Source organism: Aulostomus chinensis, chromosome 21 (assembly GCF_037954235.1).
Source record: "Aulostomus chinensis isolate RoL2024-O1b breed Wild chromosome 21, RoL_Achi_v1.0, whole genome shotgun sequence".
NCBI classification, from domain to species: Eukaryota; Metazoa; Chordata; class Actinopteri; order Syngnathiformes; family Aulostomidae; genus Aulostomus; species Aulostomus chinensis.
The window spans coordinates 21,213,754-21,227,067 of record NC_141340.1 but is presented as its reverse complement, the minus strand read 5'-3'; the positions used below and the strand labels follow the sequence as shown (position 1 = coordinate 21,227,067).

General features: G+C 48.6%; 1 protein-coding gene across 1 annotated transcript in view; it reads right to left on the bottom strand.

The window, feature by feature from the left end:
• Positions 1-13,314, bottom strand: part of sspo (SCO-spondin) — a 74,129-nt gene that overhangs the window by 41,889 nt on the left and 18,926 nt on the right. The window contains exons 26-53 of the mRNA XM_086191740.1: positions 10,400-10,605; positions 10,155-10,269; positions 9,635-9,756; positions 9,382-9,555; positions 9,074-9,307; positions 8,850-8,972; positions 8,626-8,723; positions 8,315-8,546; positions 7,969-8,121; positions 7,318-7,455; positions 7,042-7,224; positions 6,789-6,939; positions 6,118-6,277; positions 5,805-5,853; positions 5,163-5,261; positions 4,904-5,031; positions 3,670-3,790; positions 3,457-3,584; positions 3,233-3,374; positions 2,991-3,161; positions 2,735-2,882; positions 1,706-1,781; positions 1,434-1,455; positions 1,227-1,347; positions 856-1,069; positions 626-767; positions 365-541; positions 67-261 (exon numbers count right to left, since the gene is read on the bottom strand). Of these exons, the coding sequence (XP_086047866.1) occupies positions 67-261; positions 365-541; positions 626-767; positions 856-1,069; positions 1,227-1,347; positions 1,434-1,455; positions 1,706-1,781; positions 2,735-2,882; positions 2,991-3,161; positions 3,233-3,374; positions 3,457-3,584; positions 3,670-3,790; positions 4,904-5,031; positions 5,163-5,261; positions 5,805-5,853; positions 6,118-6,277; positions 6,789-6,939; positions 7,042-7,224; positions 7,318-7,455; positions 7,969-8,121; positions 8,315-8,546; positions 8,626-8,723; positions 8,850-8,972; positions 9,074-9,307; positions 9,382-9,555; positions 9,635-9,756; positions 10,155-10,269; positions 10,400-10,605 (4,022 nt within the window). The remainder of the gene's footprint in view (positions 1-66; positions 262-364; positions 542-625; positions 768-855; positions 1,070-1,226; positions 1,348-1,433; positions 1,456-1,705; positions 1,782-2,734; positions 2,883-2,990; positions 3,162-3,232; positions 3,375-3,456; positions 3,585-3,669; positions 3,791-4,903; positions 5,032-5,162; positions 5,262-5,804; positions 5,854-6,117; positions 6,278-6,788; positions 6,940-7,041; positions 7,225-7,317; positions 7,456-7,968; positions 8,122-8,314; positions 8,547-8,625; positions 8,724-8,849; positions 8,973-9,073; positions 9,308-9,381; positions 9,556-9,634; positions 9,757-10,154; positions 10,270-10,399; positions 10,606-13,314) is intronic.

Below are 13,314 nucleotides of genomic sequence, written 5' to 3'. Positions count from 1 at the left end.
CCTGGAATGTGTTTGTTTATTGCAGTATTCAAAGCAAGCCATTACCACCATCATATTAACTTATACCAGAGCTTGGGATGGTGGTTTTCCGCAGCCCAGGTTGACCTGTGACCCCTGATGTTGCAACTCCAGGAATGCCACTACGGGACTTGGTGGTACGGAGACCTGGGGCACCTGTTGTCGAGTCACCGTGGAAACCCGGTCTTCCTGTGAAGCTGGTCTGGTTCTGCAGCCCCGGAGAGCCTCTGGTTGGAGCTGTACCTGAGGAAGATGAGGAGGGGGAGGAGGTGTGAACAGCTGATTCTGAATTGGTGAGAGTGGAGAGGACTGAGTGAGTGGAACATTTCAAAGCAGCAGCTCTCACCACAGTTGGTCTCGTCTGAGTGGTCCTTACAGTCCAGTCGCCCGTCACAAACCATGGACAGAGACACACACTGGTCACTGTGCTGACAAGCAAACTGGCCTGGTTTGCAGCGCTGCACCGTCACTTTTCCGCCTTTAGAGGGAAACGTGGTCACACTGCTGGGTGTCACCAGCTCATCTGCAGGAGCAGGAGGTAAATGTTTGTATCAGCTTTACATTCACTCTGGAAACAATGGAGAGCACCTGAAGACTCCCTCCCCACCTCCTCTGCAGCCCAGGATCTCAACGCGCAGGTAGAACGTGTGCCTGAACTCCACAGGGATGATGCGTAGGTAGCGAGCTCTGACCAGCCGGCCGAGCCAGCGGGTCACAGGCGTCCTGCCCACCATCCGCACCTCAAACACCTACGTCACAACAAATCAATACAATGACACTTCCCTCATCCATTAATAACCCATCTCACAGGCGAGGAACGTATCCAGATGCCTGTACCTTGACAGAGCCTCCTCGCTTGCCATCCACTGTAAAGTCTGTGAAGAGGCTGCTGTGCAGGGCAAAGGCTAGGCGGTATTTGGTCAGGTAACCCCACATGCGTTCACTGCCTTGGGTCACTACACCTGAAACCCACATCGGCTCCAGGAAATCCACCTGGAAGAACGGGTGGGGGTCCATGGGCAAGGGGCTCCATCCAGGCTCCATAACTTGACTGTTAATACCAGAGGAAGCTTTAGCATCTTATTAGCCATTGTCCAAACACACTCAACAACGTGCATTGTTGACTGTGCACACAACAAACCACAACACAAATAATGAGGGTGCTATATTGTTTCTTTATAGTAGCACACAACGATGAGATCACTCACACATTGGGGATGATGTTGAGCCGGCCGGCATCGGCAGGATTGTTCTCACGATGCGAGGACGAGGACAGCTGACCATAACGGATCCTCCCATCCTCCAGTCCAAGAGGAAATGAGCAGATGCCTACAGAATATGAATACACAATCAATATGTCAAAACACAATCAGCCCACAAAAGATACAGCAATCTGATTCCCACCTAACACTCACCACGATATCCTGGGCCACCATCCTGGAAATACATCAGGAAATATATTAGTGTCTGAACACCTGACCCAGTCTAGATCGAGTCTACCTGCTTCTGAAAGTGGTTCTATTGATAGCTGAAGTTGGGGAGGGAAAATATATCATTTTACACACACACATACACACACACACACACACACACACACATTTATAAAAGCATCTATCACTAATGCCAGAGCTGTAATTATTCCTAACGTGTGAAACACTTGTAGCGCCTGATGATTGTCTTTACTTACTGTTGGTGTCACGGCAGCGTGAGTTACAGCGGCCATGGATGGAGTCCTGATGGGTTCCGGGGTGGGGGTGTGTGGCCTGTGATAGGAACAATAACAACGACAAGCTAAATTCAACCAAGCTAAGAACAGCAGCTTGGAGGAGACAGACCGCACGGGTGCACATGCGTGTGTCTGTGTCCGGGGTCCCTCACATTTTCAGCTCAAGTCCCAAAGGACAAACCCAAAGCTGTGAATGTACACAGTGAAAAGCCAAAACATCTGCATTCATGAACACAATAAATTGTAGATCAGAATGCTTATGATTTCTTTATTTCATCACAAAAGTATGCAACAAGTGTATTTTTAAATTTCTCACCACCTTATAACAAGCTTGTGTTTGTACCTGCTATCTGAACGTCTGAGCTGAGCAGAATGAAGCTCTCTATTCTAATCAGGAAGATGAATTCACACATCATTATCAAGTTCACTCTGTTTACCCAATTAAAAAGAGTCAGTGACCCGTTTGGACCTCAGACACCTGTGTGTGTGTGTGTGTGTGTGTGTGTGTGTGTGTGTGTGTGTGTGTGTGAGTGTGTGTGTGTGTGTGTGTGTATGTGTGCGTGTGTGTGTGTGTGTGTGAGTGTGTGTGAGTGTGTGTGTGTGAGTGTGTGTGTGCGTGTGTGTGAGTGTGTGTGTGTGTGTGAGTGTGTGTGTGTGAGTGTGTGTGAGTGTGTGTGTGTGTGTGTGAGTGTGTGTGTGCGTGTGTGTGTGAGTGTGTGTGCGTGTGTGTGTGTGTGTGTGAGTGTGTGTGTGTGTGCGTGTGTGTGAGTGTGTGTGTGTGTTTACATTATGTAAGCACAGACATTAATCCAGTGTGTCTATCTGGCACACCAGTTACCCAGTGAGGAGTTTACTTCATCACAAGGTATTCGTACTTGTTCTTGTAAGTATCAGCCAAGAACTGAAATTTAAAGCATAAGAGAGACTGAAGGAGAGCACGCTCGGTGAGTAGCAGAGGAGTGGTCCAGGTGCTTCATGACAACCTCTCACCTGTCTGACTGGGTGGTCATGTTATGGTGGCAGCCACTTTCATCCTCTCCTCTGGGACAGTCAGGAATCCCATTACAACGCTTGGTGGCATCAATACAGCCCCCTGGTGGAGGGCAGGAGTACTGACCAGTCGGGCAGGGCTGTGAGCCTGTGGCGGGGGGAATGGTTACAGGGAGGAAGGGTTTCTATTTCTTGTTCAGTTTGTGTGGATTCCAAAATGAACACAAAGAAAGGAGTTGTAGGTTGGAGAGCTCACCACAGGACACCTCGTCAGACCCGTCACCACAGTCATCCACGCCATCACAGACAACCCCTGAGGGACCTGCTGGCACGCAGCGACCATTGGCACACTGGAGCTCCTCGCCTTTGCAGCCTCCCACTGGGGGGGCTGTGGATGGAGGAGTGGGGGTAGTTGACCAGTGATGACCTGCAGAGAGGAGAATTTTAGAAACCCCAAATCCCACAAACCAACAGTGCAGCCAGGAACTTTGAACAAACCATCTCCGCAGCCCATGATCTCAAGGCGAAGGTAGATGCCGTTGTGGAAGTCATGTGGCAGCAGGCGGACAAACCGAGCCGACACCATCCTGTCAAGTCTGGTCTCAGCCACCCCTTGATCGTCATGGTTACCGAGGAAAATCTGGAGGAAGGGTGATGATACTGACAATTCAAGATTTTTAAGTTTATACAGAGACATTGGTTGTCAGACCTTGGCGTCACACCTTCGCTCTAGGGCGGGCATCGGTGACAAGCTCTTTGTAGGTGTACCACTGCTGGCCATCCTGGCTGAACTGCAGGTAGAAGCTAGACACGTAAGTGCCAAACACAGCACCACCCTGGGTCAATAAACCTGGACAGAGAGGGTGGAGCAACAGGCTGTGACGGAGAGCCAGAACGATCAAACTGAGCAGCACAGGTCAAGGTTGAGAGTTTACCAGTGATGTTGAAGGCTTCCAGCAGGTCGATCTGTAGGTAGGGGCTCGGTGTGCTGCTCCTTTGTTCCTCCGGGCTTCGCTGAGGCAGGTCCTTGTACTCCTCTGGCTCTGGACTCCAGCCCTGCAGAACACCAGACACTTGTGCTGTTCAACATCAGACTTACAACACAAAAAGTATCCGTGTACCATAAATATGCAAATTTGAAATGGAAAACCCAAGAGGTCAAAAGAAATCCGTTAAGAAGAAACATTTTGTGAAAGCAGCAATTTGTTCACTTGCCAGAAGTAAGATGTGGTAATAGAAATATACAGCACAGCCAGCAGGAACAGGGAATTCCTGCCCCCAGACAAGAATGAGCGACACACATGACCCCCCAACAACCACAACTTTAACCCTTTTTTTTTGCTTCAGTTTCTGTTTGGATCAAACTAATTAAATAAAAGTCAATATTGACAATAAAAGCATTTTCTGATGTAAAAGTGGGAGAAAATGAACTCTGTCCAAGACTGGAAAAGGATCCGGTTCTCTCCATGAAGTGAGTCCGTCTGGGTTCACTCAGTGCTCCCCACTTTGTTTATACATGAAAACATGAATTCAATGTTAAAGTTGAAGTAATTCTTCCTTTAATTCTGCCACACAAAGCTCACGCTGGCTGGAGGTGAGCTTGCCCACTTAGGAGACCAGAGGAGAAGCCTATAGAGTCGTGAACCCTGGAAGTAAACTGGCATTGTTGAACGTCCAGCCCCACTTTTTCAGAGTTAGAGGGATTTTGAGGGAGTTTTCAGTTCAATGTGAGAAATAAATTAGTCTCTATTGTTGTACATGTGGATGATTCTTTTGGGCAAAGTCACAAATAGGTGCCTGGACCTCATGAAGAGGTTTGTCCACTGTTGCAACACTTCTTTGTGACTCCAGGACGCAGAGGAAAAACAGCCATGTAAATTAAGCTTGAAGCATGCAGGGTCCCATGGACACCGACTACAAACAACAGCAAATCTGTCCCTAAATCTTGAATTGGAGTATGAAATAAGAACAAGATAACATTTAAAGGGCAGTTCATCTCTTTTTTATTCTTCAAGTGTCACTACATAAACAGAATAACAGTTTTAGAGTTGCTAGGATTTTATCACCTTGTGTTTCTCTATAGCAAAATCCTTGTACTGTCACCAGGATAGACATCATTGACGCCAGTGTAGTCTGGCTGTAATCTGAAAACCACTGGCCCTGATATACCTGGAGGTCCCTATGGGGGTCCCAGCCATGAAGGCGAGCTGCCTCGGGGGGGTGACCAGTCTGCTCAGACGAGGCACGAAAACTGGAGGGTGGCAGATACTGAACGCCCAGAGGAGCCCAACACTCATCTGAAAATGGTGGTGAGAGTGAGTCAGAGGTGACGGATACGTCCTCAGGAGATGAACATGAAACACATAGTGCTAAAATGCTCCACTCAAAGCTGCAGGGGCAGCTGATCGTAACAAAGAAACCCACTTACCACCAGGAGGAAGTGGGAATGTGGGAACCAGGGGTGTGGTGCCCCCTCCTGGCTCCGAAGTCACCGTGGGCCTGGCCGTCACAGGAGCGCTGATGTTGCCTGTGTGTTCATGGGTATAACAGAGAGACTTATCATGAAGACGCCCTCACACGTCATCTTCTGAGAGTTCCACAGCCACTCTGTCTATGGTTTGGCAGAATCAAAAAGAAGAAATCTTTTAAAGGAGATCTTTGGGGGCTGTTAAAGTATGTTTACTTTTATCATCTCTCCACTTTTGAGAGGATCTTGAGACGATCCTCCAGGATGAAATCTAACAGCCAACATTAGCATTGTGTTGTGTTAACTGTCTTACACACACACAGACAAACTCAAACCCCTGAAAATTCACACCACATTTAAATGACAACGCGCCATGTTCAACATAACCAACGTGATGATATTTTATAATATGGATCCTCCTCAACTCAAATGTCTACAACAACAACGATGAATGGAAAAACGCCACTCAACAGAACAGAGTCAGTGCGTCCACCACATTTCCTGCCATTGCCGGGGATCCACGTCATCACTGACATCATCTGTTAGTCACATTAGTCACCACAGAGCCCTTTGTCAGGTAGAAATGTTACAATGCAACTTTACCTTGGCAGGAGCAGCATCTGTCTCCCTCTCCAGGCACCAGACTTTGTCCCTTCACAAAGAAACATTCAATACTGGACTCAGTTTCTACGACACACAACAATGTTCAGGGAAAACAAAGGATGCCATGACACAGGGAGTGTGATTGAGTTTACATGAGATAAGATTCAAACACACACATTTAAAATCCCACTGTCGTATGGAGGGGTGTGAATGTACCACTGCATACAATAATCTTCAACAAATACACCTAAAACGAATGCCATTTACACGGGAAGCCTACATCCACATGACCCGGACCCGCCCACTGTCTCACCTGCGGGCATCCAGTGATGGTGTATGGGCAGTAGGGGGAGCACTGCACTGTCAGGTTGGGCAGGCAGTGACATAACTGGCAGTGGTCGGACCTCCATCTGTCCCCTATAGCATGGGACTGACCCTGGTACTCACACTCATCACAAGGCTCCGTCTGACACCTGTTGACACACACATGCAGAGACGCATCATGGATGCTGCCAGACATAAATGCTTCCTACAAAACACCACGGAGGAAGCTCTCCAAGGAGCCTTTCAAAATAAGAGTCCATGGAGATTTTCCTCAGAGATCTACTGCTAACATGATCATAAGGCCAGAAAATACACTGCACACTTTAGAAATTGTGCCCTGTCTGACATCAGCTCATCAAATTCAGCTGGCTAGTGATCAGGAATCTAATTCGAGTCATCAAACGCAGAAGCTCGTCTGGTGTGGTGATGGCAGAATGGAAATCCAAGCATTTGTTAAAAAAAAAAAAACACCTTATGGTGTAGATGAGGGAAAACTTTACCCCTGCCACTGGAGCAGGATAAAAGTTCAGTTGCATCACCAAAATCGTTATCCAATATCATCAATCCTGATTACTAATATAATGATGAATTAATTGATAATATAGAGGTATGGTTGTGTGGAGGCAGCGTTTTGGTTAGAGGTCACATGAGGAGACGTACCGACGTGCTTTCCGGTAGATTCCTCGACAGGTCCTCCCGTCTCCGTGTTTGGTTGGGTTGTTCGGGCTACGAAACGACCACTGGACACTCTGAACCCCGCAGGGCCCCAAGCAGTCTCCCCACTCCGACCACGAAGACCAGCCACAGTGCACTACAGAGAGTGTGTGAACGGTTGCTCAGACAACCAACTGGAGGAGAAGTTCTGACGGCCCTATGAGGAAAATATCACCTGGACATGTTGACCTTGACTCACCTGAGCAGTCGGGATTGGGCTGGCACCTCTCAGGTCTTCCTCTCTCGCAAACACAAATCTCACAGTCCACCTTCATCTTCTGGCCTGGCCAGTAGTGAACACCGGCCACCTCACACACACACTCCTCTGGTGTCACACACTGCTGCGTATGGCTCATCACGTAGCCCCCTGGACACCAGCAACCTGAGCGTGGTGAGATTAATCATTGCCAACTGTGTACATTTCCAGATTGATCTGGAAGTAGAAGATCCAAATGTTGTGCGGGTGAGCTTGTACCTGAGAAGCAGGGTGCTGCGGGGTCACAGCGGGCCCCGCTGCTGATGTGCGCGCAGGTCATGGGGCAGGGAGCACAGCTGTGTCTCACCAGGCCAGAGGGGCAGCTGGTATTGGAACATCCATCATCAGGACAAGGCTCTGAAATGGTTTGAGCCAGAAAGAGATGAATGACGTCGTTGAATAATGCCTGTCATCAGCCTGCTTCTGGAGTAGGTTTTCTTTTTCTATTGTGTGTACGCACATCATCAACGGACTGCAGCAGTAACACCTGGAATATTAAAGTAATAAGTAAAAAGTACTCAGCAGGGCTTGTGAATGTTCGAGCACTCTAACATTCACAAGCCCTGCTGAGTACTTTGGGCTACGGACTTTGGCCCAGAGGCAAGATAAACCAGGTGAGGAAAGACGCCCCCCCCCCCCCCCCCCCCCCCTTGTGGCAAACAGATTAGCTGCACTCACCAGCCCAAAAAGGTGATCAACTGGCTGGTAAGACAGTCATCATCCCTTTTTTCAACTTTTAAACATACTAGGAATAGTAAACAATACGAGAGATTTAGCGCCATCATCCGAGGTAACTTTGAAGTCACCGTATCCTCCATCAATGTCAATCTAAACATTAGTTTAACTCTAGCTGCACAAGAGAGCTCTTACTGATTTCCACGGCCTGGTTGGGTGAGCCGCTGAGCTGAGAGCAGTCTCGGCCTCCGTAGCGAGGAGGGACGCAGCCTCTCTGTCGGATCTGCACTCCTCCACAGCCACTGGAGCAGTTTGACCAGCTGACCCACGGCAGCCACTGACCATCCACTGGGAGAGAGCCATTGCAAACGTGCATGCATGCGCGCGCGCACACACACACACACACACACACACACACACACACACACACACACACACACACACACACAGACGTCCTGCATGTTAAAGTCTTTTGCTCCATGACTGAAATATGTCTTATTCTCTTTGTAGCCTGAAGCAAACAGAGTCTCCACCTCCGTACCGGGGCAGGTGGTGTTGAAGCACTGCTGCCTCTGCACACTCGGACCGTGGCAGTGGCGCAGTGGGTCTCCTCCGGGGCAAGATCTCTGCCGGCTCATGGAGCCTGTACCACAGGTGGTGGTGCAGGGGCTCCAGGGACCCCAGGAGCTCCAGCTTCTACAGCCCCACTCATCAGTCGGGCCCCCAAGTGGTGTGAGCGAGGAGTCCGGGCAGTCTGCCACACCGTTACACACCTGGGGAGTCGTATATGGAAGTTGTAAAAAGGCACTCCAGGTCCCGCATGTCTCATTGGTCAGGAAGGGCAGGCTGTACCATGTTGAAGGGGATGCAGGATCCATCCATGCACGTGAATTCTAGACAGGTGACAGAGGCGTTCCTACTGCCAGGGGGCGCTGGTGACACATGTTTGTCTTCAAATGGAGCAACAGAGAGACAAAACAAGACAAGACAAACAGGACAAACGTTTATAAGAATCAGCCACCATCATGTTTGTGGAGCATCAACTTTCATTCATCCTCATCCTCAACTCATCTCACCGCACACCAACTCGTCGTCACCCCGAGGACAGTCTGGGACGCCGTTGCACACTTGAGACATGTTCACACAGGTGCGGTTGTCACATGAGAAGCTGCCAGGGCACGGAGGTATTCGTGTAGAGCCTTGGAGACAAATACAACTGTCGTCAGACCCTCTTGTGTGGCCAAATGACGTGATTTTTTTAATTCTCCATTTTTGACGTTTTTCAGGTTCCCAGTCTCACCACAGTTGTCTACGCTCTCGTCTGAGGCATCCCTGCAGTCTGGGGTCCCGTCACAAAGCTGCTGATAATGAACACACTGGTCCCCACTGACACAGAGCACCTGGCCAGGGCCACAGGCTGCAGGACACTGCTGTTCATCACTACCATCCATACAGTCAGTCTCCCCGTCACAGCGCCAGGCCTGAGGCACACACTGACCCCCACTGGCACAGCCAAACTCATAGGACCTACATGCTGCAGAGACAGAGACTGTGAGGAGGCACAGGCACAGAGAATCACAGGCTCATTACCATCCTCCTCATCGTTACCTGGGGTGGGCACAGTAGGGGTCACCGGTGAGGGGGGCGGTGTTATGATACCAGAGTAGCAACTGGTTGTGTCCTCATCCTCTCCAGTGGAACAGTCTTTAGTTCCGTCACACAGCTTAGTTGTGTCAACACATGTCCCATCCTTACAGGCGTACTGGTCCGGCCCACAAGTCACTGCCAAGCAGAACAGGATGTTTACTGAGCCTGCGGGATGGCTCAGCTCCTGACCAACATCGTAGAATCATCAATGTACCTTTACTTGGACAGACCGCCTCATCTGTTCCAGAGGGGCAGTCCCTGTGTCCGTCACACACCCTCTCCGCAGGGACACACTGGTCACCAGGGCACTGAAACTCCCCCGGTGAGCACACACACCTGAAGACCAGCCAGCAAAACAAAACTAAAGACGTCCTGCTTCTCGTAACATTCATAGTTATTCTTGAAGGGTTTTGACCTCTGCCAAGGAGGTCATGTGATCCCTGTTGTTTATCTGTCTGTCAGCACGATCACTTAAAAAGCTGCAGTTTGACTTTATAATTGATCATACGCCATTGGTGGAGGTGCGTCCTCCATGAGCCCTGCACTTAACATGTCGTGTAATTTTCTGCTGTTATGTGGTTGGAACCCAGTACCAGCAGCAGGAGGAGGAAGACACCAGGACTTCAAAGAGGAGAAGTTTGTTGTTGCACAGCAAGCTGCATCCATCTGACATCCAGGTAAGAAGAAAACACTCATCCACACACAAGCCAGCCCCATGGCAGATCAAAACGTACCCCCTCTCATCACTGAGGTCCCCGCAATCATCATGTCCATCGCAGCGGTGGAGGAAGAGGATGCAGCGTCCTCCAGCACACAGGAACTCCCCCTCATCACACACCACACCACAGTCTGGGCCGAGAAAGGCACCGTTCACCAAACAAGACACAAACACAGAAAAAATGATTTGTGTAAAGGCTGCTAGCAGAACTGGCAACAAACAACAGCGTTTTTTTTAGTTTTTATGAGAAGACTGGATTACCTTGCTCATCAGAGCCATCGGCAAAACCACAATCCAGCCGCCCATCACATACACGGCTGACAGAAAGGCATTTTCCGCTGGCACACTGAAACTCCCCGGGGGTGCACAGGGGCACGGGTGTAGCAGGTCCACAGAACTCCTCATCTGACTGGTCAACACAGTCCGGGTGACCATCACAACGGAGAGCCTGGTTCAGACACGGCCCACTGAAGGATGGGGGTTCATTCACTTTATTCACTTTGGAACAATATTCAATCAGCTGACTCTGAAAACTTCTAAGACTAGATCTAGACTGACAAATGATCAGTACATCGTACAATGCACATTTCAACCAGACTGAACAGACAGACAAGCACCTGGAGGATCACCAGCTAGTAAGTAAGTAAGTAAGTAAAATTTATTTAAAAGGTGCATTTAAACACAGCTTTCACCCACCAGAGTGCCGTACATGGTGCAAAAAGGGCAAAGAAAAGAACACAAACATCTATAGATCTACAATATGTACACACATCAAAGTTGATCAGAAAAGACAGCGCATGAAAACATAAGAATAACATGTCATAAAAGGGGAGGAAAGGCCAGGGAGAAGAGGTGTGTGTGAGCCTAGATTTTCAACTGGTGACGGAGCGGCAGGTTGTTCCAAAGGTGTGGCGCAGCCGCAGCCAAAGCTCTGTCACCCCTCTGTTCAACTCTGGTGCGTAGGACATGCAGGAGGCCTGTGCTACCTGATCTAGGGGACCTGGAGCAGAGTGGTGGTGGATGAGCTCTGTAATTGAGGGAGGTGCCAGGCCTTTTAGGGTTTTGAAAACCATAAGTAAAATTTTAAAATGTATTCTATGGTGAATGGGCAGCCAGTCAGTCAGTGGTCTAGCTGCAGAGTTCTAGACCAGCTGAAGGCAGGACAGGAGTGACTGAGGGAGTCCTAGATAAAGAGAGTTACAGTAATCCAGCTGTGATGGAATGAAAGCATGGATAAATTTCCAGGATGGTGAACTGAGAAATGAGGTTTCATCTTAGCAATGACTCGTAGCTGGTAAAAGCTGCTCCTGACTACCGCAGCAATTCGCTTGTCAAAGCAAAAATTGGAGTCAAAGCTAACACCCAGGTTTCTGATGTGTGATTTGACGTAGGGGCTGAGAATACTTAGGTTGGGCATGAGTGGGGCCTCGGATTTGGAAGAGCCAAAGAAAATGACTTCCTTTTTGTTATTGTTAAGTTGGAGGAAGTTACTTCCCATCCAAACTTTTACCTCTTGAGGCAAACAGGGAGGGTCTGGAGTGAGTCTGCAGATCTGAGCGGAAGGTGTAATTGCAAGTCCTCTGCATAAAAGTGAAATGAGATATTGTACTTTGATTATATTACCTAGAGGAAGCATGTATAGGCAGAAGAGGAGTGGTCCTGAGATAGATCCCTGGGGGACCCCACAGGGCACAGGGGCAGAGGATGAGGAGAACTGGCCGATAGACACTGAGAATGATCTGTTGCTGAGATAAGAGGAAAACCATTGAAGAGCCGTACCACTTAAACCAACCCACTGCTCAAGGTGTGCCAAGAGAGTGGTGTGGTCAACAGTGTCAAAGGCAGCTCTGAGGTCTAATAAGATCAAGATGGCATTAACTCCAGAGTCTAGAGTGGGGAGAAGGTCATTTGTTACATTCAGCAAGGCTGTTCAGAGCTGTGACGGGATTCAAAACCTGAATGGAAGGGCTCCAAAATCTCAGTATGGTTTAAAAAGGGCAGCAGTTGTGATAGAACAACCTTTTCCAGGATTTTTGGAATAAAAGGTAATTTTGAGATAGGGCAGTAGTTTTAGGACACTTTGCATCCAGTGTGTGTTTTAAGCAGTGGTTGAACAACTTTGTGCTAAAAACTTGCTGGAACAAAACCCGTGGTGAGGCAGGAGTTGAGGATGACCTGAATACTTGGGCCAATGATGTCAAAGGTGTCTTTCATCATTTGGGAGGGGACAGCAACATAAGGAGAAGATGAGGGCTTCATGACCCTAACAATGTCCTTCATTTCATCTGATGACACGGGTAAGAAATGGTCAAATAGAGCTGGAGGCCTAGCACCTAAGTGATGCAGGGGAGTGAGTGGGGATGGGGGGGTGAACGACTCCCTGATGTGACTGATTTTGTCAATAAACAATTTCAAAAATGTCATGCAAATGTGGGTAGAAGCCTCAAACCGTGAGGGGGCTTGTGGATTAATGATTGAGTTTAAAGTGTTTAAAAGGATTTTGGGACGATGGACATGTTTGCTGATAATATTGGGAAAGTGCATGACTCTAGCCGCCTCAGCTGCTGTTTGGAAAGATGCGAGTGAGTTCTTAAAAATCTGAAAAGAAACAGAGAGGTGGTCTGTTTTCCACTTTCGCTCAGCTCTCTGACAGGCTCGTCCGAGAGAGCGGGTTGTGTCATCATGCCATGGTTGTGATTGGAGTTTGGTGCGTCTGAGCTTAAGGGAGGGCAACAGAATCAAAAATTGTTGAGTCTGAGGAGTTGAGATAGACAGTAGTTCATCTGCAGAAGAGGGAGGATCCTTCACAGTTAAAATGGAGCTAACAATACCACTTGCCAGAAAGTTCTCAAAAATGATCAAATTAGGCAGCTGGACTCTCCTCTTGGACGTGAAGACGTTTCGCCTCTCACCCAAGAAGCTTCTTCAGTTCTAAATTTCTGGTGGGAAGTATCAGGTATATAACCATCCAGGTGGGTGGTGGCAAAAACAAGTGGTTGTTAGGCCAGAACAATAGGCTCATTAGGTTGTCATGTGAGTTGTTGGCCTCAGTTTCGGGACGTAGAATACACACAAATACTTGCCAGAAAGCAATCTGCAAACTGTTCAGCAGTGGGGGGCTAATGTAGCTAATGTAGCGTGCGTAACAGTCAGGGGATTTGGCTGTAGTCCAAAAA